This window comes from Carassius gibelio, chromosome A25 (genome assembly GCF_023724105.1).
Source record: "Carassius gibelio isolate Cgi1373 ecotype wild population from Czech Republic chromosome A25, carGib1.2-hapl.c, whole genome shotgun sequence".
In the NCBI taxonomy this organism is placed as follows: domain Eukaryota; kingdom Metazoa; phylum Chordata; class Actinopteri; order Cypriniformes; family Cyprinidae; genus Carassius; species Carassius gibelio.
Genome location: NC_068395.1, coordinates 13,848,297 through 13,874,841, shown reverse-complemented (window position 1 = coordinate 13,874,841; position 26,545 = coordinate 13,848,297). Strand labels below are relative to the sequence as shown.

The 26,545-nt window shown below is 38.3% G+C and overlaps 1 protein-coding gene across 1 annotated transcript in view; it reads left to right on the top strand.

Moving 5' to 3' along the window:
- Nucleotides 1-6,442: 6,442 nt before the first annotated feature.
- Nucleotides 6,443-26,545, top strand: part of LOC127946711 (SITS-binding protein-like) — a 50,127-nt gene continuing 30,024 nt past the window's right edge. The window contains exons 1-4 of the mRNA XM_052543432.1: nucleotides 6,443-7,428; nucleotides 8,824-8,995; nucleotides 25,245-25,449; nucleotides 25,981-26,131. Of these exons, the coding sequence (XP_052399392.1) occupies nucleotides 6,955-7,428; nucleotides 8,824-8,995; nucleotides 25,245-25,449; nucleotides 25,981-26,131 (1,002 nt within the window). The 5' untranslated portion in view covers nucleotides 6,443-6,954. The remainder of the gene's footprint in view (nucleotides 7,429-8,823; nucleotides 8,996-25,244; nucleotides 25,450-25,980; nucleotides 26,132-26,545) is intronic.

Below are 26,545 nucleotides of genomic sequence, written 5' to 3'. Positions count from 1 at the left end.
AAAAGTTAAATAAAGTAATTGTACTGCTGATATTATTATAAAAAGTAAGTAGTTGTTTTATTTATTTACTTTAAATAGTTTTATTTGTTTAAGCGCAAAAAAGGAAAAAAAAGAAAATAACCTTACTGCTGATAATATAAATAATTTTAAATTGAAATATTATTTATTTATTTATTTGGTTGGTTGGTTGTTTTATGTTTTCAAGTGCAAAAGAAGAAAACAATTGCACAAATAAAAATAAAATAAACTAATTGTACTGCTGATGTTATAGTTAAAAAAGTTGTATTTATTGTTATCCAGTTTAATTGTTTTATGTGTTTAAATTGCAAAATAAATCGACGCAAAAATCAAATCAAATAAATCTCATAAAAAATGATAATTGTTGTATATTTATTTATATTTTATTTTACAGTACAACAGATGGGAATAAATATTAAAATTATATATATATATATATATATATATATATATATATATATATATATATATATATATATATATATATATATATAATTCTCCAGGTAATGTTATTTAAAATGAAAAATACGAAGAATAAGCATTTTTTACCGGTGGTCTCTGGACCCCACTGTGCAAATAAACCAATAACACATGATGAAAACAACATCAAAGGTTAATGTCATTCACTGAATTATTCACTATATATACTACCGTTTGTTTTTCACTCTCCATGCTCACAGTCCGTGGAAAACAGAGCCAGCCACCAATCATTCAAGCTGTTATTTATAGCACTTCTCAACGGAGTCGTATAGTTGATGTGTAAATTGAGACTCTTCCTTTGGACATGGCCCCAAAGCACGCTCAACTCTGACCCTGAGCCAAGGCCACTGTAAAGTTGAACTTGGCTTAGTCACACACACATCCGCAGACAAGTGCTGAAGATGCAACTGGCAACCCTTAGCTGCTATTCTGGAACAGTTTCATATGTCCAAATCTGAACATGAATCGAAATTAAAGCAAATAAGTGAAAGGGAAACGGGGGCAGCCAGTAGTCAGCTGACAGGTGAAGCCATCTAGTGGTTATGTGATTATTGGAGTAAAGTGAACGGCCAAGGTGAGGTTCCCACAGCCTTATCCAATGACCAGCGCCCTGCCAGCAGAATCCTGAGGTGCAAAAGGGCTGACTTACAGAATCTGAGCCAGTCGCAACTAATCTTCAAGGCATTTAGGCAACGGACGCTTCAACACATCAGCGCTTCACTATCAGAAGCCCTTTCGCATGGAGTTTACTGGGGAAGCTGTAGATAGACAGATAGATTTATCAAATAAATTGCATATATAAAAAGCAGGATGTAAAACTGAGTAGAAAAAGGTCAAATATATAGTAAAAAAAAAAAAAAACTCAAGGGATCTGACTGCAAACCATTAAGAAAATACCTTAGAACTGCAATATTGTTCAAAATTAAAACAATAGAAAGATGCAATCAGAGCTACAAAAGAAACACCATCTGACCAAAGGTTTACAAGAAATAGAAGATTCAATGAATCATAATCAGTTCTGGAATACATGGCATAATCTGAGCACAACAAAACCACGAGATGGAAACAACTGGACAAAACATTCTGAAAATTTAAATAAAGAAATCCCTTCAAAACAAATAAATAACATTTATGACCTGATCAAACAAAGTCTACAAACTTATGAAAACATAATGAAAAATAATCAAAACCCACTGGACTTCCCAATTACACATGAAAAATTGACTAAATAACTCAAAAGCCAAAAAAATAAATAAATAATAATAATAATCTTGTGGTCCTCACAGGATCCTAGGTGAAATGCTGAAACACCTGAGCTTCAGACAGCTGTGCTCAAATTATTTAACTATGTACTTAGTTCAGGCTGCTTTCCTGACATCTGGAGCCATGGACTCATTACCCCTATTCATAAGAGTGTAGACAAATAGGACCCTAATAATTTCAGAGGCATTTGTGCGAGCAGTAATCTGGGGAAGTTATTTAGCAGTATTTTAAACCATCGAATCGGAAACTTCCTAAACGAGCACAATGTCCTGAGCCCGAGTCAGATTGGCTTGCTTCCAAATCACAGAATGACTGACCACATTTACACCCTACACACCCTAATCAATAAACACAGAAAAATATTTGCATGCTTTGTTGATTTAAAATAAGCATTTGATTATATTTGGCATGATGGATTATATTATAAGCTTTTACAAAGTGGTGGAGGGGGTAAAGTTTTTGACATTATAAAAACAGAGACATTGATCACAAAAAGTCAGCAGGTACAGATAATCTGGATCCCTTTCTGTTAAAAGTGGCAGCTGATATTATTGCTGAGCCCAAAGCGCATATTTTTAATTTGAGTCTTCTTTCTAACTCCTTTCCTAAAAGTTGGAAGGCAGCCTATGTTCTCCCTTTACATAAAGGTGGAGACCCATCAGAATTGAATAATTACCGTCCAATATCAAAACTTTCTGTTTTGTCAAAGATCTTGGAATCATTTGTGAATGTACAGTTAAAACAGTATTTGACTGACAAAAATATTTTAAATAATTTTCAGTCAGGGTTCAGAAGTGGCCATAGCACTATCACTGCTGCTACATTAGTGACAAATGATATTATTGGGGCCTTAGATAAGAAGCAACATTCTGCTGCATTATTTGTTGATCTTTCTAAGGCATTTGATTCGGTTGATCATGGATTGTTATTGACCAAACTACGTTCAATTGGTTTAAGTGAGAAGGCTGTTGCATGGTTCCAGAATTATTTGGTAGATCGTAGTCAATGTGTTTATGCTGAGGGTTATAAATCTGATTTTCTTGAGATAACTAAAGGTGTCCCTCAAGGATCAATCTTAGGACCCATTTTGTTTTCAATTTTTATAAATGATTTGGATAGAGATGTTCAAGCCAAATTACATTTATACGCTGATGATACAGTGGTTTACACCCAGGCTTCCACCATTTCAGTAGCAGTGCAGGAACTTCAGACTGCATTTCAGGCATTGCAATACACATTATTGAGTCTAAAATTGGTTTTAAATACACAGAAAACAAAGTTTATGGTCTTCTCAAAAGCTCGAGCACAGCTACTCGACAATTGTGGCATTTTGTCATTAGATGGGAAATCAATTGAAAGAGTGTCTTCATATAAGTACTTGGGGATATGGATAGATGATAAGCTTTCCTTCAATGAACATATTACTGCTTTAGTTAAGAAACGTAAAGTCAAGCTTGGCTTCTATTACAGAAACAAATCTTGCTTTACTTTTAGTGCTAGGAAGAAACTTGTGGAAGCTACTTTTCTGCCTGTAATTGATTATGGAGATATATTGTACATGCATGCTGTATTTTCCATCCTGCGTCATGTAGATTCAGTTTACCATGCATCACTACGATTCATAACAAATACAAAGTCCCTTACCCATCACTGCATTCTTTATGATTTAGTTGGTTGGACACCACTTAAAATTCGTAGACAACAGCACTGGTATATCTTTATTTATAAAGCTATACTTGGCAAATTTCCACTGTACCTCTGTAACCTCCTCTCTGTTTGCTCTGGTACCTATCAGCTACGCTCCTCAAAGTGGTTGCTTTTTAATGTGCCACGAGTTACAACCGAATTGGGAAAAACTGCCTTTTCTTATTTAGCACCTTGGGGGTGGAATAATCTACAAAAAGAGCTAAAGTTAGAAACCCTTATGTCCTTAAATGAATTTAAAACTACTATAAAGAGTGTTGTGATGGAGACATGTTCTTGTTTTTCTTAAGAGTCTCATTGTGTGTTATATTTTTATTTTTAATATTTTGTACTTCTTTTATTGTTAAAATGTACTTTAGTGTTTGTTATGTATGCATTTGTTGTGATTTGGCTGCTACCTTGGCCAGGTCTCTCTTGTAAAAGAGATTCTGAATCTCAATGGGACCTCCTGGTTAAATAAAGGTATAATAATAATAATAATAAGAAAAAAAAACAATGTATTCATACAACAAATGTGCAATCCGAATTGGCAACGGACATACAGAATTCTTCACCCAGAAAAGAGGAGTGCCGCAGGGCTGTAGCCTGAGTCCAATGCTATTAAACAATTTTCATCAATGAGTTAGCGGTGCAGTTGGAACAGTCTACAGCCCCTGGACTCTCTCTACAAGACAAGAACATCAAGCTTTTGCTGTACGCAGATGATCTGGTGCTGCGGTCCTCCACCCCACAGGGACTACAGCAGCAGCTGGACCTGCTGGACAACTACTGCCAGAACTGGGCCCTGGCAGTAAACCTCAACAAGACCAACATTATGGTCTTTCAGAAGAAGCCCAGGTGTCAGGAACACAGACACCAGTTCAGTCTAGGCAGCACCGCTCTAGAACACACGATGCAGTACACTTACCTCGGCCTGACCCTCACTGCATCGGGGAGTTTCAGTTCGGCAGTGAATGCTCTCAAAGATAAAGCTCCAAGAGCTCTATATGCAATCAAGAAAAAAATCCAAAATATTGAAATACCTCTTCCAATTTGGTGTAAAATCTTTGATAGTGTGATTCAGCCCATAGCGCTGTATGGAAGAGAGGTTTGGGGTCCGCTCAGTGGTCAGAGCTACACTAGATGGGACAGACATCCAACAGAAGCCCTACACACAGAATTCTGCAAAATTATTCTAAAATTAGGGCAGAATTAGGCCGATTCCCATTGATTATTAATATGCATAAAACATCCCTCAAATGCATTTTCAAATCAAGTCCCACAGAATCACCACATTTTAAAGCAATACAAACCTAAGAACTGAACCCTGAAAAGAGTCCCGCTCAGTCATCTAGATCTGAGACTTACTAACCTGACTAACTCTACTAACACTAACCAGTCTCAGACCAGCACTGCTTCTCACCCAAACATCAAAATCAATCAAATTATCAAACAGTCTAAAAATACCTATCATTCAACAAATTCACCAAATTAACAGAGAACTTTACAGCCATTAGTGAAACTGAACAAATAAAGATACTGTTAGGAGAGGGACACACAGCAGCACTGTCTGCGAGATACGTGTGGACGTGCCACAGCCTGAGAGACAGCAGGTGAACGTGTGTGTGTGTGTGTGTGTGTGTGTGTGTGTGTGAGAGAGAGAGGGAGAGAGAGCAGGTGAATGTGTGTGTGTGTGTGTGTGTGTGTGTGTGAGAGAGAGAGCTGGTGAATGTGTGTTTGTGTGTGAGAGAGAGAGAGAGAGAGCAGGTGAATGTGGCTGTGTGAATGTGTGTGAGAGAGAGAGAGAGATCAGGTGAATGTGTGTGTGTGTGTATGTGTGTGAGAGAGAGAGAGGGAGAGAGAGAGAGAGAGCAGGTAAATGTGTCTGTGTGATTGTGTGTGTGAGAGAGATCAGTTGAAGGTGTGTGTGTGATTGTGTGAGAGAGAAACAGAATGTGTAATGCATTTGACCTCCTGGACACCACACTGACCCTCAACATGTGCGTTTCAGTATGTGTGTTTCTTGGGAATTGAACCCAAAACCTTTTGTGTTGCTGACACAATGCTTTACCACTGAGCCACAGGAATGGGACAGAAGCACAGACGGAGAGAAGTTTGGCATAATAAGAATATTATTTAAAGTAGTTTTGTTTGTTTATATTTGAAAAATGTTTGTCCTGTCAAAGTAAAACCAGTGCATTTGACAAGACATAAAAAGAGGACTCCAAAAAACATGATTTAAAAAAAAAAAAAAAAAAAAAAAAAAAATATATATATATATATATATATATATATATATATATATATATATATATATATATATATATATATATATATATATATATATATATAAGCTTTTTTATTTTTAGTTATTGATTAATCCATTTTAAAGTTTAAAAGCAAAAAGACAATATTTCAGTTGTTATAAACTAGTAGTTATCATTTGGAATTCTCATTAAATCATTAAAAAAATAAAGAATGGTATAAATGTTTTAGAATTAAACACGAAGAGTAGATTTCTGTTTCCATTTTTTTTGTCATTGACCTTATAAAAATGTAAATATATATATATATATATATATATATATATATATATATACATATATATATATATATATATATATATATATATATATATATATATATATATATATATATATATATATATATATATATATATATAATAAAATAATATACACGATATAGTACAATAATATTTAGGAGCACTACACACACAATGCTACACAAGTGTGACGCGTAGGAGGCGAGTGCAGCTGTTGGGAGGAGAATAAAGTAATATTTTGCACAGATTAAACGTAAAGTTAAGATTTTCCCAGTTTAATAATACGCCAAAATAAATGTAGTTTGAGATTAAAGCTTTGCTGCGCACCTGCTTTGAACAGTTACAGGACATTAAAACATTGCGCACAGGGCTGATGCATGTTACGCATAATGCGAGTCAATCACTGCACGCGCGTCTCCAAATGCCAAGCGCGTGCACACTCAGATTGTGTGCTTCACACACACACTGCGTCCTGTCTGGCTCCTGTCCCCGTTGTCGCAAGGTTAGCCTAATCACTTTCTCTATTACCTTTCTGAAGAAGCAGTATGGAGTTACGTCACACCGGCGCGTAAAAGTGCACGCCAAGCAAATAAGCCGCTGAGGAGCTATTTGTAGGCATTGCTGCCAAACCCGGGTAAGGCTGCTCACTCTTCTGCCATCAATGCTTTAACCCTGCTGCAGCACTGGAAGCAGCATGCATTACTTTTCTGATTTATTCTGGAATGATTCTGTTTGGAGAACTTGACCTGGATCCGTAGATGACCGGCGGCCGGTGCGCGCAACGACGCAATTAGATCCAATTCAAAAAATCACATTCACAGACAGTCGAGCGCGTGAAGGAGCATGACACGATGACGATTCTGCATGGTTTAGCAGAGATATTGTTACTTTATATCTTCTCGTTCGTTTAGATATTTTCTTCTTCTTCTTCTTCTTTGTGAATCATCATGCCACACTCTCGCAACAGGAACCCAAGTCCGATCCCAGAGGTGACATGGGACACGGGGTTGAAAGAGATGAACGAGACCTGGAAGGGGGCTATTGCTTGCTTGGGAGTTGCTGTCTTTTTTGTCATGACAATTGGGATCATTTATTGGCAAGTTGTGGATCAGCCCAACAAGAACTGGATCCTGAAGGGGAGCTTTAGTGGGCTGATTTGGGAGAGACGGACGCAAACTCTCGTCATACAGACACTGACTGAGGACAAGACGTTTGCGGAGATAGACGTGGAGAACGCGGGGAACACCGATATTGAGGTTCCGTTCGTGAGGAACATGTGCTGGCTTAATAAAACCGAGTTCTGCTACACTTGGGACTCGGTCGCAGAGGTGAAGATCTCTCTGGAATCATCAGAGGAGGACTCAGAGACCGAGTGTTACAGTGTAACCTGGACTCCAATTCACTGTCATGTGGACCTGAAGGTAAAAATGCCATTAGAACTTACTTATTTAGAACATTTTTTAAAATATAGGCTATGTTGCACATAGAATCAGAAGTGTCACTGAGGCACCATTTTAATTTCCACAAAAATAACTGAAACAAAATAAATCACCCTATTTGTTTATGAAGAACAACATAAAATGTATTCAAAATATTCAAGAACCACCAACATTGTATGGTGTGAAAGTTTCTCTCACAGAAACCGAATAATCGCAGCTTCGCAGGTATAAAATTCTTTACAATATATAAAAAAAAAAAAAAAAAAAAAAAAATTATATATATATATATATATATAATATAAAAATGAATAAGTGACAATGAAGATGATGTGTTTGTTTTGTCAGTGATGATCCTGTAAGTACCGCAAAACGCGATTTTTGTTCGTTAAGAGTGTATTAATCGCTCGATGAAAGCACACCGCCTGACTAAATATTATAATATAATATATATAATAAATATTATAATATAATATAATATAATATAATATATATATATATATATATATATATATATATATATATATATATATATATATATATATATATATATATATATATATATATATAATGTTTTATTTTATTTTTTTAGGTTCCTTAAATGTTTGAAATCTCAATTAAAATATATGTGAATACATAAAATATATACTTTTAAGACCTTCATATTTTAGTTTTGGCTTCCTTTGGGAGGTTTAAGTTCTAATTAAGTGCATACAAACAGTTATTTAACGGTTTATTGTTTCACAGTGTTACATAAAGATAACCATTTTAAACCATTTTTATTGCAACTGTAACTTTTTTATTTATTATTTAACTGTTTTTATTTTTATTTATTTTTTAAACTTTTAAATAGTTTTATTATTAGTTATTTTTATGGGGTTATATTGTTAATCATAAAAACTGATTTACTTTGCATTCGCACCTGCCAAAAAAAGTTTTTAAAGCAGGGTTTAAAGTTCACCAGTCTAAAAGGGCCACAGAGATACATTTCACAGATATCCGATAAGACAAGGTCTTTCTTTGTTCAGCAAGCACCTAATGCATTTCGGAAGTTTTCTAGTTTAATCCCTTCATTTCCCATATTTCCTTCCTCACTAATGCTCTGTCATGTGTTATTTTAGATTTAAGCCTAAGAACACTTTGTTCAGTCCAATCCTTTGAGTTAAAGGTATTCTGCACCTGTTTTCATGTCTTATGAGAGCCAAAAACTTCTTAGCTGGATGTCCAGATTTTGCTAATGAAAACCTCATTCAATCTATATGAAGAAACTCTAACAATAAATGTATAATTAGTACTTAAACTTGCAATAAATGATCTACCTATGGTATAGATGGACCATAACTATACATTTTAAGGATAGTAACCCTCTTTATTTCTCAGGACTGTTTCTCCATGGTGAATATTTCATGGTACGGAGGTGCCAGTGTCCGTGCACACAACTGGCCAATAAACGATGCCAACATTTCCATGCAGCACTTCACAGTCAGCGACCTTAGGGACAACCCTTCTGGCTTCGGGTCAGTTTTAGAACGCTACTTCCTAGGATCCTCAGGTAAGCACAGAGGAGCTCCGCTCCACTAACTGTCACCCACTTAGCCAAATTTTGCCACTCTGCCCTTTCACACATTGTTGACAAGTGCAAACATGCATTCACTTGTGACTATCTACACATTTCAAAACTGCCTCGGCCCTGAGATCACAGAGAGCATAACACAATACTGATGGTTACTTCTGCTTGGTGAAAGACTGCACAACAAAGGTCTGAACCCATTGGTATTTGTTAGCAGATGCCCGATGTTTATATCGAGAGTTAATTAGGAAAACAATCTCAGGCAGGTTTAAATAAGCATTGTGTTTATGTCAGGGAGGATGGGACATGTTTACGGACAGATGCGTAGTGCATTAAAACATTAGCCACTCCAAATTCTCATAGTCTTGCAGTGTTTAAAGTGAAATAAGTAGCTATACACCATGAAAATGTGTGAAATTTTGTACTTTTGTTAAAGTTTCACTGTTTTTATTGATTTTATTGAGTATGTTTAACATTTAACTTAGATTTAAGCCTAAGAACACTTTGTTCAGTACAATCCTTTGAGTTATAGGTAATTTGCACCTGTTTTCATGTGTTATGAGAGCCAAGAGCTTCTTAGCTGGACGTCCAGATTTTGCTCACTAATGAAAACCTCATACAATCTAAATGAAGAAACACAAATATTGTTACAGAACTGTAATGTAATACAAGGGTTAAATCTCAAGTGCTATAGCAAAGTTTGTTTTTTTTGGATAGTGTCCTTCAATTCATGATGAAATAACTCTTGTGAAGAAGTGTTCATAAAAAAAAAAATGTTGAATCAAATCCTGTTTAACAAAGGATTCACTCAATGAGCTCACTGAATCTGGCAATGAGTGAATCTGTCCCAAAATGCAGAATATTTGGAGCATTTAAGTGAAGTATTTAAATATTAATTGAAACTTAAATCAGTGGTTATTAACATATGATTCAACCACACGGCAGAAACCAGAACCGCCGTCCCAGAACCAAAGTTCTTGATTATATCTTTTTTATCTTGATCTTTGATGAACAGACGTCACAGCAGCTGGGTTATTAGGTTATTTTGTCTGTTTTAAGGGCTGCCAATAGCTCCTCAGCGGCTTATTTGCTTCGCGTGCACTTTTGCGCGCCGGTGTGACGTAACTCCATACTGCTTCTTCAGAAAGGTAATAGGGAAAGTGATTAGGCTAACCTTGCGACAACGGGAGCAGGAGCCAGACAGGACGCAGTGTGTGTGTGTGTGTGTGAATTCAGATCTGACGCACATCATATTTTCTCATCACTCTTTACCTTTTCTGACCCACTTCAGTTCTTAAAGTCTCTAGTAGTGGGCTAAAGAGTTGAATTGGGTGTGTTAGATGAGGGAGACAGAGCTGGTGCTCCAGGACAGTTTTAAAAACCACTGCATTTCACCAAGTTTCAGTGGATTCCAATAGTAATTTGTGACAGTTCCACCCTGGAGCATATAGCTGCAAACAAACAGACAAACAAAAAATCTAATTTTAATTTTTCAATTGTAACATTCAAGATTGATTCATGTTTGAATTAGAAATTAATGAGTTACTTTCCATTAAAAGTAATCAAATACCAACAGTTACAGGTTAATTTTTACAGCGAGTAACAAAATTGTAACGAGCCTGTCCTCCAACAAAAAACGACCATATAGGTCGTTTGTGCAAGCATTTATTACGACCTATAATGACTTTTTAAAGTTAAGTGCCCTCTAGCGGGCGTAAAAATAATGACGGTATTGCGTTGCGTCTGTCGTCATGAATTGACGTATAACGTCATTACCAATCAAAACGCACGTTTATTTAAATGCAATGTGTGGGCGTTTTACACCGATCTCACAGTATTTCCTACATATTTTACTAGGTGGCTTATTCGTTCGAATGACCACACCTAACCCCACCCCTAAACCTAAGCCTCACAGAAATCATGCTAAATTATGATTTATTGAGCATATTCATTTTCGTGCACGTCCGTTCCTTGGGATCGAACCCATGATAGCATGATTACATATCAAGGTATAACGCAATAATCTACTAACTGAGCTACACGAAACCCAAACCAGATTGCAAATAAAAGAGTACAAAACATTAATATGAAAACGACCTTTTGCCGATAGGGGTGCAATTGTAGTATATGATCTGATGGGTCGTATTTCAGGGATTTGGACAAAGGACCTATACATGCGTATTGGTTGGAGGACAGGTTGTTGTAACACATTACTTATAGTAGACAAGTTTCCCAACACTGGTGGAACTAGTACTCACACTAATCGTGCAAACGTAGCACTTTTTGAGCTGCAAAAGTGTTTGACATTTAATATGTTCACTAAATGGTTAATATATGTAACACAACACTGTAACACATTAGTAGTTAAGTTTCTTAACACGTTTGGCGATAAGCTGCCACTAGTACCCACACTCAAAGTGCAAACGTAGCATTTTTTAGGTTTTTGACATTTTATATGTTCAGGAAATGGTTAATATGTTCACTGAAGGGGCTGTGCGATGACCCCTCGTGCTTCGGACCAGCAGGCGTGCCTGTGAGGCTTGTGTGGGTGGGCAGCTGGTCTCTAAACATGGTTACTGCTCAGAGCCGAGACACTCTCACAGCACCTTGTCACCAACGCACAATCCAGCAATTAATAACCCTATTTACTCAACACGGTCACACTGCTTTTTTCGTACGGCCGCATTATTTGCGCCCGCATTGGTGTCTTCCAAGTTTGCATGTGAGCTTTCGGCAGCTGAGAGGTGAAAGTGGTAATCTGCATCCCAGACAGCTGAACAGAATTAGATTAAAGTGAAAGGGCATGCCATCAGCTAAGGACATTATATTCGTCATGTGACATAAACAAAGGCCTTTTATGATTTCCTAGATCATTGTTTGGCCCACCAAGCGTTATGTAATGCTGTAAGCAGTTTAACCGAGACAGTCACATGGTTTTTATCCCTTTTCCACCTCGGTAGAGGACGGCCTTGATTTTGTAGAGACCCCTCAAACCCCTCTCTTAATTGGCTCACTTTTAAGACAGAAATGTTGAGCTTCCTGCCAAAGCAGCTGTCCCAGGTTGCCAAGTAACCGAAGACATATCTCAGAATATAATGCCCAGTGGCATAACAATGACAGTCATGTTGGCTCAGATTTGTAAGGCAACCCAGCAGCTGCCTGTGGCCCTGGCTCTCGGCTGCTATTGGTCGGTGATGTGTTGATAATGGACATAATTGTTTTTCCTGAGTTGCTGCTCTGCAGCCAAATGGCATGTTGTTGTGCAGGCCTGTAAAACGAGCCCTCGGCGACCCAGGGCAAACCCAAAGGTAAACGTTGCAGCAGTGTATATTTACATTTAGGCCTTGAAATCGGATAGTGGTTTTAAACAGGTTGATGATGTGGAGCTTCGGTCATGCGCTGTCTGTCAAATAGCTTTGTCCACTTTGTTGATGAGAGACATTATTGAAGTGTCTGGGCAAGTTGTGTCCTTTACTGGGTTCACTGACAGTTGTGTCCGGTCCAACATGATGACTGAACGACCCTCTAAAGAGAAGAACACATATTCAGATTTTGACTGTTTCCAAGCAGTGATTGTGTGATCACCAAAAAATAGTGGGGGGAGGGGTTAAATAAATAAATAAAGTATATTTAATGATAATCAAATAATTAATTTAATTAAAAATAGACACTGACACCGTCAAAACACGAAATTTCACTCTTTCAGTTAATTATTGGGGTTTTCCTAAAACTGTGGCGGCTGTTAAAACTGTTAAAATAAAAATTAATTGTTGATGTAATAAATTAAAAAAAAAAAACTTGTTCACCAATCACGCACCAATTTTCGCAAAATAACGTTAAAAAAATGTCAGTGAAATGTGTTTTGTTTACTTGTTTGTTTCCTTGTCTGCTATGTTTCAGTAAGGATCTGGAAATGTGTGTTATTGTGGTGTCGCATTGTCTTGACGTAATTCTTATGGGCTGAAAAATGATTAGTTGAAAAAAAATGTATGCTTTTGGGGAATTGCTATTATTATTATTATTAGACATTTGCAAATAATACATGAAACTGTTTCGAAATTAAGACTTTAGCTGCGCAATATTTAAACTTTTAAATCTTGATCACACTGCTCACTAAAATCACACAACTATGAGTACTATCATTACAAAAATGCATGCAACATATCTTTTTAGTTTGAAAATGGAACTAAATCTGTTCTAAATCTCAAACTAGAGTGTTATGGTAGCTGCTACTGTAGACCGTTTCTAAATAGTTCAAGGCTTTTGATATTGTAAACTTAGTCATTCAATGTGAGCTAATGGGAATTACAATCTCATGTAGTTTCTGCTGGGCCAGTGACGTATCACTAGCCTTCAGTCTAAGCAATAGTAATAGTAATGCACGACCTGTAAAACACCACTAATGAACAGTGTTGTGACGTTTGAGACTGAAGTCAGACTGACAATCAAAGTTAATTTTTTTCTATCCGTCTATAGTCAGATTTTTCGAGTTTTACCCTTTAAATGCTCGAGGCCCCATTCAGGTGTGTATAACATGGAATCTGCACAGTCGAAAATAAATAACTGTCATTTGCTGACGTTTAAGAGACTTTTGGCTTGAGTTATGAGCAAGGTGGGTTCTACAGAAGCTGAAAAAGAGGGGGAGCGTCTATTATTTTTAGAATAATTCCCCACGGTAACTACTACCAGCTTTCCTGAAATATTTTCCACTCTGTCTTTAAAGCAAAGATGAATAACAGCATCCCATCTCACTTTTTTCACCTAATATAGCCTGGATGAGAGCAGAGACTGATGCGATTTTTGAACAATAGATGAATGATTCTCAGAAATACTTAATGCTATTTCATATAAGCGATAGAGGATCACATAACTTGATGTAAGGAAAATTACACAATGGGTTTTGGTAAACAACTGAAAATGTAGTTTGAATCGGTCTTTAATTTGTCTTCCGACTGGCTAGAAAGAGTTGTGAATCTCTCCTCTTTGCACATTCAAATGCAGTTTTTTTTTGTCTGTTTGGATAGGATTAGTTCTCTACTTAGAATAATAGTTTACTCAGAAATTTTAATTCTTTACCCTCATACAATTCCAAACCTATTTGACTGAGCATTTCTATTGTTTTTTTTGTTGTTGTTGTTTTTTTTCATTCAGTGGAAGTCAATGGTGTCCAGTACAAAATTAGACTCCTCTGATTTTCGTTATAAGGAAAAACAGAACACTGAAAGATTTTTATTATGTATTCCACAGAAGAAAGAAAGCCATACAAGCTTGGTAAACCATGACAGAATTTTATTTTTGTCACAAACTGGCCCTTTAAAAAAACATATGCATAATCTTATGGTTAACAGTTTGGCTTCTTTCCTTCACTTGCCAAAGTCTATGGCAGGTACGATATTAGTAGATGTTACACCCTTACACGCTATTATTTATAAAAGTTTTCCATGTCAGAGGCCTTTCTTTTCTCTCCAAGTCTAATCTGCAGTGATAAATAGAAGGAACTGGTAGTTTTCCAAAGAGTCTTATTTAAGAGATGTTTCTCTCAAAATAAAAGGAAAATGAAACTAACGAGACTATTAGAACAAAATTCCATTGCTTTGTTGACTGCATTTATCAAGTCATCAAACAAATATGTATATTTTTTATTTCTACAATCTACATCTACAAACTTGCATTCAGTTCCAAACTAGGTTTCCTCTGCTGAGTGACAGTTAATTTTGGGCTTCATTTGCAAGCCTAAAATATATTCTTGCATTGTTCTTTTTAAGAAACTTAATAAACTTTTGTTTATTAGATCATTTAATATTTTTGCACCTGTGTGAGGTGGCATGTACGATTAGGGTTAATTAGGCCCCCAAATAGTAGTTTTTGAAACTACAGATATTTTGAACAGAAAAACTATACGCTTAAATATTACTTTACTAAGACAATATTGGGAGATATAGAGTGACAACTGCTCAAGTCAAGTCAAGTCAAAGTTTATTTATAAAGCACTTTTTTAGAGACGTGTTGGTAACACTTTAGAATAAGGTTCCATTAGTTAATGTTAGTTAACTACTTTCGTTAACATGAACTAAGCAAGAACAATCATTCTACAGCATTTATAAGTCTTAATTCATGTTAATTTCAACATTTACTAATGCATTATTTAAATCAAAAGTTGTGCTTGTTAACATTAGTTAATGCACTGTGAATTACCATGAACTAACAATGAATAACTGTATTTTCATTAACTAACATTAACGAAGATGAATAAATACAGTAATAAATGTATTATTCATTGTTTGTTCATGTTAATTAATACATTAACTGACATTAACTAATGGAACCTTATTATAAAGTGTTACCGACGTGTTTACCAAAGTGCTGTACAAGTGTGAATAAGCCTATATGACAATTATAATAACAAAGTTAAAAATATAATGAAATATTATAGAATAATGTAAAATAAATAAGCAGCTCTCATGCAGTGTTAAATGCAATACTATAAAAATGTGTTTTTAAGCTAGAATTAAAAACAGTAAGTGTTTGGGCCTTTCTGACATTTAGAGGCAAACTATTGCCAAATTCTTAAAATCATTTCTAAAATGCACAGGAAGCCAATGAAGAGTAAATAAAATAAAAATAAAATAAAAATGTGTATAATTATTTTAAATACTTTGTAACTCAGAAAATATTTAATCTTAGAAGAGTTGCCTGAGATAGAAATATATATATATATATATATATATATATATATATATATATATATATATATATGTATATATATATATATATATATATGTATATATATATATATATATATATATATATATATATATATATAAAACCAAATTAATTTTATAAGCCAGTTTAAAATCCTTATCCATTAAAACACATAAATGGTTGTAATACACCTAAATCCATGTCAGGAGACTCCAGCAGACCCTGGATCAAACAATATAACTTCTGTCCTATCCTCATTAAATTAAAAAAAATTACAGACATCCAGGCTTTAATTTCCTCAAGGCAACACAAAAGTGGCACTATATAATTTGGATGTTTTTGTTTCAATGGCAGATATAATTGTGTATCATCTGCATAACAATGAAACAAAATATTATACTTCCTCAAAATGGATTCCTAGAGGAAGTATATATAAAGAAAATAGATTAGGCCCCAAAATGGAGCCCTGGTGGACGCCACACAAGAAACACACAGAAGATTACATAAAATCCCCAAGGCGAGCAGAAAAGCTGATATTTATGAGGAGTTTATGTAAGCAGTCTGTGATGAAGAACCCACCGATTTAAAGTACAAGCATCAGAATTTCATCATACTGTATAAATATCAGATTTTTCAGTCTATCATTGTATATTCCAGGCTTTACAGGGTTAATGTAATGTCATTGTTGGTGCTATTGTGAAAAAAGTTATTATCAGTAAAAAATTCAGGTCAAACTAATTACCGGCCTATTTCTTTTGAATTACATGACATCTGAATTATATATATATAAAAAATTATCTAAATGATGTACTGCTCATGTGGAAATGGTGTTGTCAGTTTGGTTGAGGTGAGGGGCAGTTGGATGGACAGTGTTGCGTGTGTCTACACTGGGGTACTTTGACATGGTGGTGAAATCCAAGAAGCAGGAGGAATTCCAGGGAGGGCAGCTACATCTGCGCACACCATTATCTGCTTCACATAATCTCAACATTTCAGGTGCAGAAAGACATCAGAAGCAGCCCCCATCTTCTCTTAAGTCTTTGAAAATATAAAGATTCAATTATAAATCCCAATGTTTCCTGTTCCACAAGTCCCAGGCTCAGAATTTCCATGATACATCAGGCTGTAAAGGCTGCTTTACTCTGGGGCAGGTTGAAAGATGGTATTTGGTTTCGTTCATGCAGTGTCTGTCATTCAGAGTCACGAATGGAGTTACAGGAGTTAACGTGTGATCTGAAATCACCTGATGTCTCAGCAGTGTCTCATGATCCAAAATCTCTGCATGTCTGCATCTTTCACTCTCAGAAGAAAAGGTACAAAAGCTGTCACTGGGGCTGTACTTTTTCAAAAGGTGAACTTTTGTACCTTTTAGGTACTAATATGTACTTTTAAGGACTCTTTAGGTACAAAGGTGTACCTTTTAAAACTTTTAACCTTTGTACCATTTTTTCTGAGAGTGTTGACTGAACTCTAAAATGTCTGCTCGCTATGTTATTTCCAATGAAAATGCTTTATTTTTGCTTTGTATTTGTAATCAAATTTTAATAATATTTTACAGTGTTAAATATCTTTTTATTATAATAAATAGCTCAATATTAAAGAGTTTTATTTTTAATCCAGAGAGCATTTGATTGGACAAAAGAATTTGAATACACCCCCGAGTTCACAATGATGTCATCAATATTTTTGTTTTGTTGCCCACAGCAGAGACATTTTTAAAAGTGTATGGACTTGATTTACTAACAGCTTGTAACAACGCAAACCCAGTTTTGGTGTTTAAAAACTATTGTCAGGATTTAAGTCACACTGTGGAATATTAATATAAAATTAATATTTATTAATATAAATTTTGCATCTGACCTTATTATATCACTTGTGCATTGTTTATAGTCACCTTTCGTTTTCTTCGGGATGAAAACATCCACTCAATTAAACTGTTGTAGAAATGTATCATATATATATATATATATATATATATATATATATATATATATATATATATATATATATATATACTTTTATTTATTTATTTATTTTTTATTTATTTTTTTTATATATTTTTTGCATAAATCTATTAATCAACCTCAGTCCTGATTAGGGGTGTCACGATTCTCCAAATCCTCGATTCGATTGCATTTTCGATTCTGAGCTCACGGTTCGATTCGATTCTCGATTTTTACATTTATTATTTTTAAAGCACAGATTGTCATTTTTCAAACTAGACTTTTATGCAATATATTATCTGACCTTTGTTTGCAATGTACCACACTACATTGTCAAATTTAAAACTTTTATTAACAACATGATGTAACAATAACTTATATCTTTAGTCAATTGAAAACTTAAAATAAACTGCCATCCAGTTTCTTTGTTGTAAGTGCAGTCTTCTTCACAAAAGATGACATTCAAGTTCACAACAAAACAAACAAAAACAATAAAAAATGACTAAACTAACCTTCAAATATTACGATGTAGCTATTTAAAAGATTAAAGATAAAACACTTGTTAAACACTTCACTGTCATTCATTTAGATTTATATATATATATATATATATATATATATATATATATATATATATATATATATATATATGTGTGTGTGTGTGTGTGTGTGTGTGTGTGCATCATTACAGTCTGTAAAATATGTGTATCTTTATTATAAGACTGCAATCACTAGCAATCAGAAGAATTCCAGTTAATCAAGTATCTACAAAAGATCTACTCTATAAACAATGCATTAAATTACATTAAAGACAAAAATAAATTAAACAAGCAAAAGAAATGATTACTCACATGTATCTGGTCCACTGATGAAGTCATGGGTCAAGTCAAGAGAATTATTAATCATTTTCTAACAGGCGTCGAATACTGACTTTAGGAAAAGAGGAATAACCAATGACATTTGAGATAACAACTAAAACAGCAAGCCCCGCCCCACGACTGACAAAAATAAAATTGTTCGCGCGAGCAGAGGTGAGATGATCGAGCGCAAGGATGTGGGGAATGAGCATGCGCGCGCGACGGCTTGTATTGCGCGCAGAGTACATGTCACGCGCGCGCGAGAGTTTGAAATGAGCTCGCGGGCTCCCGTTTCTTCGCATCCGATTCAGTTTTCATCTCGCAGAAGCAATATAGCGCGCGCGCCAGCATCAGTTGTATGCTCTGTTATTTTTGTCATTGATTTGCCGTCATACAACATGGGGGCGTGGCAGGCAGCATCGACGATTCCATTTTTTAATTCGAAGTTTGAGACTGTGACTTAATTTCGATCGATTTCGATTTAAAATCGAAATCGTGACACCCCTAGTCCTGATCAAAACTACCAAATGTTTAAAAAAAAATCCAAGTTCCTCTTCGGGAACTCGAGCTGCGTCGAGCGCTTTTGGGGAACGCCTTTGGCAAGAACAACTCTGAATATCGTGTGCAATCAGTCCAATGGAAGAGCGTGGCGTCACGGGCGGGGTGACGCAGCGACCAGGAAGCTATAAAGGCACCTGCCACACAGCTGACTTCAGCTTCGCGTCTTTCAGCAAGCGCTCTGTGTGTGCATGTCTAAAGTCTGTCTTGTGAGTCTTATTTATTGTTGTCTGTCCCAATAAACAACATAATGCCTAAGAGCAAAGCAAAGACACGACAATTGGAGGGCGATTCCAGATTGCGCTATGGATTGTTTGTTCCTCCCTGCCCACGTACATCACGAGTGGGGATACAAACAGTCTATGCGTGGTTTGCCTGGGATCGAAGCACGCTGAGTTGGCTCTCGAGGGAGCCGACTGCCCGGCCGTTGTGTACGCTTCGATCCCGGAGGGCTCTCTTCGAGGAGAGAGCCTTCGCCAGCGTTCCTCGCGATACCGGTCCCGTTTTCGCCAAGGCGGAACGGCGCCGGCATTCGTTGGGTTCGCAGATCGATCTGTTGGAGGGAATGGAGACGGGCACGTCCTTATCTCCTACCTTACCCATCAGATCTGCCTGATTCCGGGATTCGGAAGCCCGAGCTTCGGTTCTTCCCCCCGAGCATCGGGCTTGACGCTCCACCTTTCTTTCTCCGAGGAGATTGATACGGAGGGCGTCGGCGAGCTTTTAGTTGCACAAACATAAAGTTGCATAAGCATATACAATAAACAGTGTTATGCCTAACATTATACAAGCAGCTATTTAAGTCTCCGAGGGGATTAATATTGTTTGTGTGACTAATTATTCGCGCGCTGTCGAGGCAACGCGTGTATTACATCATTTTCAGTTTTGATGTGAATTTTCCATACCCGACCGCTTGTCTGGTTGTTTAAACTCCATTTAAAAAAAGGAGGAGTTAGTTCTATCACTTCAATGTGTACTTTGTCACAATCTAGACCGTGTTCACTTGTCTGATTGTTTTGATTTCATTAAATTCTACGAAATTTAATAACTGAAAAGTTAATATATCACTTCAATGTGTATTGTATCACAATCCAGACCGTGTTTACTTGTCTGATTGTTTAAAAATTCTAAGAAATATAATGACTTTGAGAAGTCAGCACTTCAATGTGTACTTTATCTCAATCTAGACCGTGTTTACTTGTCTGATTGCTGAATTTCATTTGATTCTGAGGAATCTAATGACCGTTATCTAACTTCAAGAAGTTCAATATATCACTTCAATGTGAATTGTATCACAATCCAGACCGTGTTTACTTGTCTGATTGTTTGATTGCATTAAATTCTGAGGAATATAATGACAGTTATTGAACATGTGAAGTTAGATGTACTAGAGGGACTGCTGGGCGGGAGCTGCCCCTCCATGTACAGACAGAGCAAAGCTCTGGGCCGACGACTTCTCAGCCTAATCCCAATCTAAGATGTCAGGCTGGGAGGTCCACGGCCAAGAAGTCATGACGCATTTCAGTCACGACTACAGAGGGCGGCCCCTACTGGGGTAGAGCGGTGTCCACCTCATTATACGGTGCCTGTCTCACTTCAGTGCCCTCGGGAGGTGGGTCTGCCAACCCTGCCAGAGTTTCAGGGTGCAGCCGCTTCCAGCGAGCACTGCTCTCAGTTATTTCCGCTCGTGAGCGTAGCGGAGCTGAGACGCTCGCCGCCCCTTCGGGGGCCTCTTACACCAGAGGTCAGTCTCGAGGGACTGATTCCCTTAGTACATCAGTTAGCAGCGTGAAAACTACTGCCAAATGTATCTCAATGGGTCCTGCACACGGTAGAAAGAGGCTATCGCATTCAGTTCGGCCATCCACCGCCGACATTCAATGGGGTTACATCGACAGTAGTCGGCCCCCAGCAGGCTCTGGTGATGGAACAAGAAGTGAATACCCTAATAAGGAAGGCGGCCATCGAGGTGGTCCCTCCTCTAGACAGGGAATCCGGGTTTTACAACCGGTATTTCATAGTTCCAAAGAAGGATGGGGGGTTGCGTCCGATCTTAGACTTACGTCATCTAAACCTCTCAGTTACGTCACTGAAGTTCAAAATGCTCACTGTCAAACAGGATGTAGCTCAAATCAGATCCGAGGACTGGTTTGTCACAATAGATCTCAAAGACGCATACTTCCACATATCCATCCTTCCACAACACAGGAAGTCTCTGAGGTTCGCTTTCGGGGGCAAAGCCTACCAATATCGGGTACTTCCCTTCGGCCTTGCACTCTCACCCAGCGCGTTTACAAAATGTGTAGATGCGGCTCTGGTATCCCTCCGTATGCAGGGCATCCGCATTCTAAATTGTATCGACGATTGGTTGATTCTAGCTCAATCAGAGCAGATGGCGGTTCGACATCGAGGTGTCGTTCTCGCCCATATGGGGGAGCTGGGTTTGAGACTGAATGCCAAGAAGAGTGTACTTTCTCCACTTTAGAGAACCACCTATCTAGGCGTAGTATGGGATTCGACCACGATGCAGGCACGTATGTCTCCTGCTCGGATCGAGTCGATCCTCACATCAGTCAAGAGAGTCAAAGAAGGCCAGTCACTCACTGTGAAGCAGTTTCAGAGACTGTTAGGGCTCATGGCAGCTGCGTCCAACGTGATACCTTTTGGTCTCCTGCACATGAGGCCCCTTCAGTGGTGGCTCAAGACCAAGGGGTTTTCCCCGAGGGGAAATCCTTTCCGAACTATTCAGGTCACGCGGCGATGCCTTCGTGCCTTAGACATATGGAAGAAACCTTGGTTCTTGAATCAGGGCCCGGTGCTGGGAGCTCTTGGTCGCCGTGTAACGCTAGCGACAGATGCGTCCCTCACCGGTTGGGGTGCGGTCATGAGTGGCCACCCTGCCCGCGGTCTGTGGAGCGGTCGCCATCTAACATGGCATACCAGTTGTCTAAAGATGCTACCTGTGCATCGATCATTGAAATATTTCCTCCCAGACCTGAGAGGTCACCATGTGTTGGTGCGCACCGACAACACATTGGCGATCTCTTATATCAGTCACCAGAGAGATCGGCATCCGTGCCCCTTGTACAAGCTGGCACACCAGATCCTTCTGTGGTCCCAGGACAAACTCCTCTCGTTCGGAGCAGTGTATATTCCTGGGAGATTGACTGTGGGAGCAGACATACTGTCGAGACAGGGGTCGAGACCCGGGGGCTTCACCCTAAGGTGAAGTAGATATGGAGAGTTTTTGGACCTCTTTGCGACTCAAGAGATATCGCAATGTCCCCTCTGTTTCTCTCTAGTTCATCCAGCTCCTTTGGGACTGGACGCTATGGTACAGACCTGGCCGAGGCTTCGTCCGTACGCTTTTCCCCCTATCGCTCTGCTCCCGGGAGTTCTGGCGAGAGTACGCCGGGACGGGGTCCGTCTGTTGTTAGTAGCCCCGTTCTGGCCGAGCCCAGTATGGCTCGCAGATCTAATCTCTCCTCGACGGCTCTCCATGGGTGATTCCGATCAGGACAGATCTGCTCTCTCAGGCGTAGGGCAAAATATTCACCCTCGCCCGGAGTTGTGGAAGTTGTCTGTGTAGCCCCTGAGGGGGCACAGCTCATAGTTTCCAGTCTCCCAACCGAGGTTGTTGAGACCCCCACACTCCAATCCAGAGCTCCCTCTATGAGGAAACTGTACGCCCTGAGGTTGAAACCCTTCTCCTCATGGTGCAGAGACCGCCAGCTTGACCCTGCTAACTGCCCAGTTGGTACAGTTCTGGAGTTTCTCCAAGCTAGGCTCTCTGCGGGGTTAACTCACTCCACCTTAAAGGTGTACGTGGCGGTCATAGCTGCTTACCACGTCCCTTTCAATGGTCAGTCAGTGGGTAGACACCCCCCTAGTTACACGTTTCCTCCACGGTGCGCTGAGGCTGAGACCTCCAGTACGGTCCCGTGTTCCCCCTGGGACTTGGTTGTGGTGTTAGAGGCTCTTTGTAAAGCTCCATTTGAGCCGATTCATGAATATTACTGTCAGGCCCCCTCGGTGGCCCCTACCTACTTAGACTTTGCCCCTGGTATGGCCAAAGCATTTTTATACCCTCGAGCGGGTTACATTCCTAAAGTTCCCTCTGTTACGCCACAACCCATAGTACTGCAGGCCTTCTGTCCTCCTCCCTTTCGGGAGCCAGACCAGGTGAAGCTAAACTGTATGAGTCCAGTTCGAGGACTGGACACATACGTCCACAGAGCTGCTGTGGAGAAAACCTGACCAATTGCTTGTTTGCTACGGTCCTCCTAAAAAGGGTTCCCCTGCCTCTAAGCAGACCCTTAGTCGTTGGATAGTCGAGGCTATCAACGAGTCCTATGAGTCCTCTGGTCTTCCCCTTTCTTTGGGAGCCAAGGCTCACTCTACACGGAGTATGGCTGCCTCTAAGGCCTTTCTAGCAGGTGTGTCCCTCTTGGACATCTGCAACGCTGCGGGGTGGTCCACGCCCTCTACATTCGCCAGATTTTACAATCCTGATATGCAAGCCGCTCCTGGCTCTTCTGTCCTCTCGCCTTAGCTGTGCTCTTCGGATACACACTAGGCAGGGGTTTGGTAGTCTGGCAGCGTTGGCACATCGTTCCCCAAAAGCGCTCGACGCAGCTCGAGTTCCCGAAGAGGAACGTCCCTAGGTTACGTATGTAACCCTAGTTCCTCGAGGGAACGAGACGCTGCGTCGCAGAGCCATACTCCCGGCACCCTGCCTGCGCTTGCTTCCCTACTCGAAGCTGAAGTCAGCTGTGTGGCAGGTGCCTTTATAGCTTCCTGGTCGCTGCGTCACCCCGCCCGTGACGCCACGCTCTTCCATTGGACTGATTGCACACGATATTCAGAGTTGTTCTTGCCAAAGGCGTTCCCCAAAAGCGCTCGACGCAGCGTCTCGTTCCCTCGAGGAACTAGGGTTACATACGTAACCTAGGGACGATTTCAACTCTTTAATTGCCAAGTTCATAAACGATGTCACTGATTTGGGGGGAAAAAACTAACAAAATTACTTATTTTCAATATAAAAGTAATTGTGGCTGGATTTTTGTTTTTACTTTTTATTACAGTCTTGGGCATGTCAAAGATTAGTAACAACATTGGCTTTGGTGCATTTTTAGTTTTTGTTCAGCATTAGATAAAAAAAAAAAAATTCTTCCTCATTTATTGTTGGTGGCTGTTTTTGCCCCATTGACTTCCATTATAATGACATTTTTTGATTGCAAAGCCATGACACCATATAATCATGCATTCTTGATTGTTTGTGGTTTTCCCTTTTGGGAAGAGGTAGTGAAAAGGCTTAGTTTCTGGCTTGTATATGGAGTAATATGGAGTATAACAGCAAATTATAGAGTTTGTGTGTGTGAGAGATTCTTGACTGTTGGTGGTTTTCCCCGTTACAGTTGATCACTAGGTGGGACCATTAACCGTTTAGATAGGCCTGTGCAAAAAAAAAAAAAAAAAAAAAAAAAAAGCTTAGTTTCTGACTTGTATATGAAGCTATATGGAGTATAACAGCATATTATATATTGTGTGTGTATGTGTGTGTGTGTGAGAAAGAGAGAGAGAGAGTGTGTGTGAGAGACCTTTGCGCACTTACCTTGATGTATTTGAGAAAATCAAAATGTACACCTCAGCTCTCAGAACTACATGGAGTAAACAAAAGTGTATTAATATACCTCCTGTCTTTTAATGGTGGTGATAAGTATAGACAACAAAAAAGCAAAGTGCCTGGATTTAAACACTTGCATGCCATAGTGCTGGTCATTTGATGGTTAGAAGAGCAGCAAGCAACACGAGAAAGGGCTTGACTAAGTTTTAGAAATGATTATGCAACTTGACCCCTCCAGCGAGCTGCAGCTAATTTCAAGTTGGTATTGAATTTTGGTTAATAATAAATTGTTAATAAATCTGATGCAAAGTAGATTTTACATGATTTTAAAGTTTTAAACTGGATTTACCATCAAGAAAAGACAAGCATTTCACACATAGACCATCCGTACTTTTCACCATCAAAAGGCAGCAGGTGCATAAACACACTTCTTTTTTTAAACAGTGTAGACACGGTGTAAAAGCCACAAAACTCCTATTTTGATTTATTTGTATTTTTAAAATTTGCCAAACTGACCACTGATAATCCAAAGTTTTCTTTTCAAGGTGTGTCAGTTCTAGTGGCTCCGAACATCCCACTTCATGTAGGAATAGAGAGCAGACAGTTCTGTTTGCAGACACCACCTAGTATGGAGCGCATGCCGCTGCAGTACACCGTGTGTGTTGGACACAACATTCGAGCCGTCCATCAAGAGTCAATGCAGCAGCTCTCCACAGCCAGACGAGAACTGCCAAACATGGATGTCTTACGGTACTACAACTTTACAAACTCCTTTACCTTTCTTAATTGTTTATCTTTCACTTTGTGTTTCTCTGGATTATTGTCGATTAAATTGGTTTCTGATACATTTCCAGTTATAGATTCATGTGAATGCAGGTATGTTCACATGACAAAAGTGTACTTATAACGAAAAAGGTTTTCTTTCGCATTTTTAAGAAGTTTTACATACAAACTACAATGATGTCAAAACTAAAATAATGACTAAAAACTGCATTATAATGTAGCATTATAATTATATAATGTCTATATTGTTTTGTATTTGTTTTTTTAAGTTTTCGATTATTTAGTTTGAGATATTTTAGTACTTAATTAAACGTATAAAATTCTTAATATTTTCTTGGCGACTAGCTAAAATACAACAAGTTCTCATTTTTTTATGCTTTATTTTCATTTAGTTAACGTTTATTTGATTTCAAGAAATGAATTTTTTTAATGAACCTGATGTGGAGTGTTACTTCAATCTAAGAACTGTACTCTAACAAATACAGTATTTCTCTGAAGGCTGCCTTTCTGGAAGCTTCCAGCAAACGTGGACTCGGGGGCCAAGCTAGAGCGAGAGCTGAGGACCTTCTCAAACCGGCTGAAGCGGCATCACCTCGGGGAGGGGGTCATCAGCCTCGACGAACATTCCACTGCTCTCCTCGCCAACATGGTGGGTCACGCTCTCAATCTCACTCCAAAATCAGATGTTTCCTTCACAAATCATTCTAATGTGCTGATTTGAAGCTAGCAATGTTGTAGCAAACCGTCATATTTTAGTAGAAACCGTGATATATTTCTTCATGATTCTTCAAAGAAAAGAACAGAATTGATTTAAAATAGAATCTTTTGTAATAATAGAAATGTGTTTACTGCCACTCTTGATCAGTTTAATATATCTTTGCTAAAAAAAAAGTTTGTCTATATTTGAAAAGACTGGTATCAATCTGATTAGCCTGCTATTGGAAAATACTACTACCACTACTAATAATAATATATTATAGCATTCGATCAAGAAGCTTGTTTTATTAATAATAATAAAAACAACGATGAAGCCCACATAATAAAGAGGCTGTGAGAAAGCTGA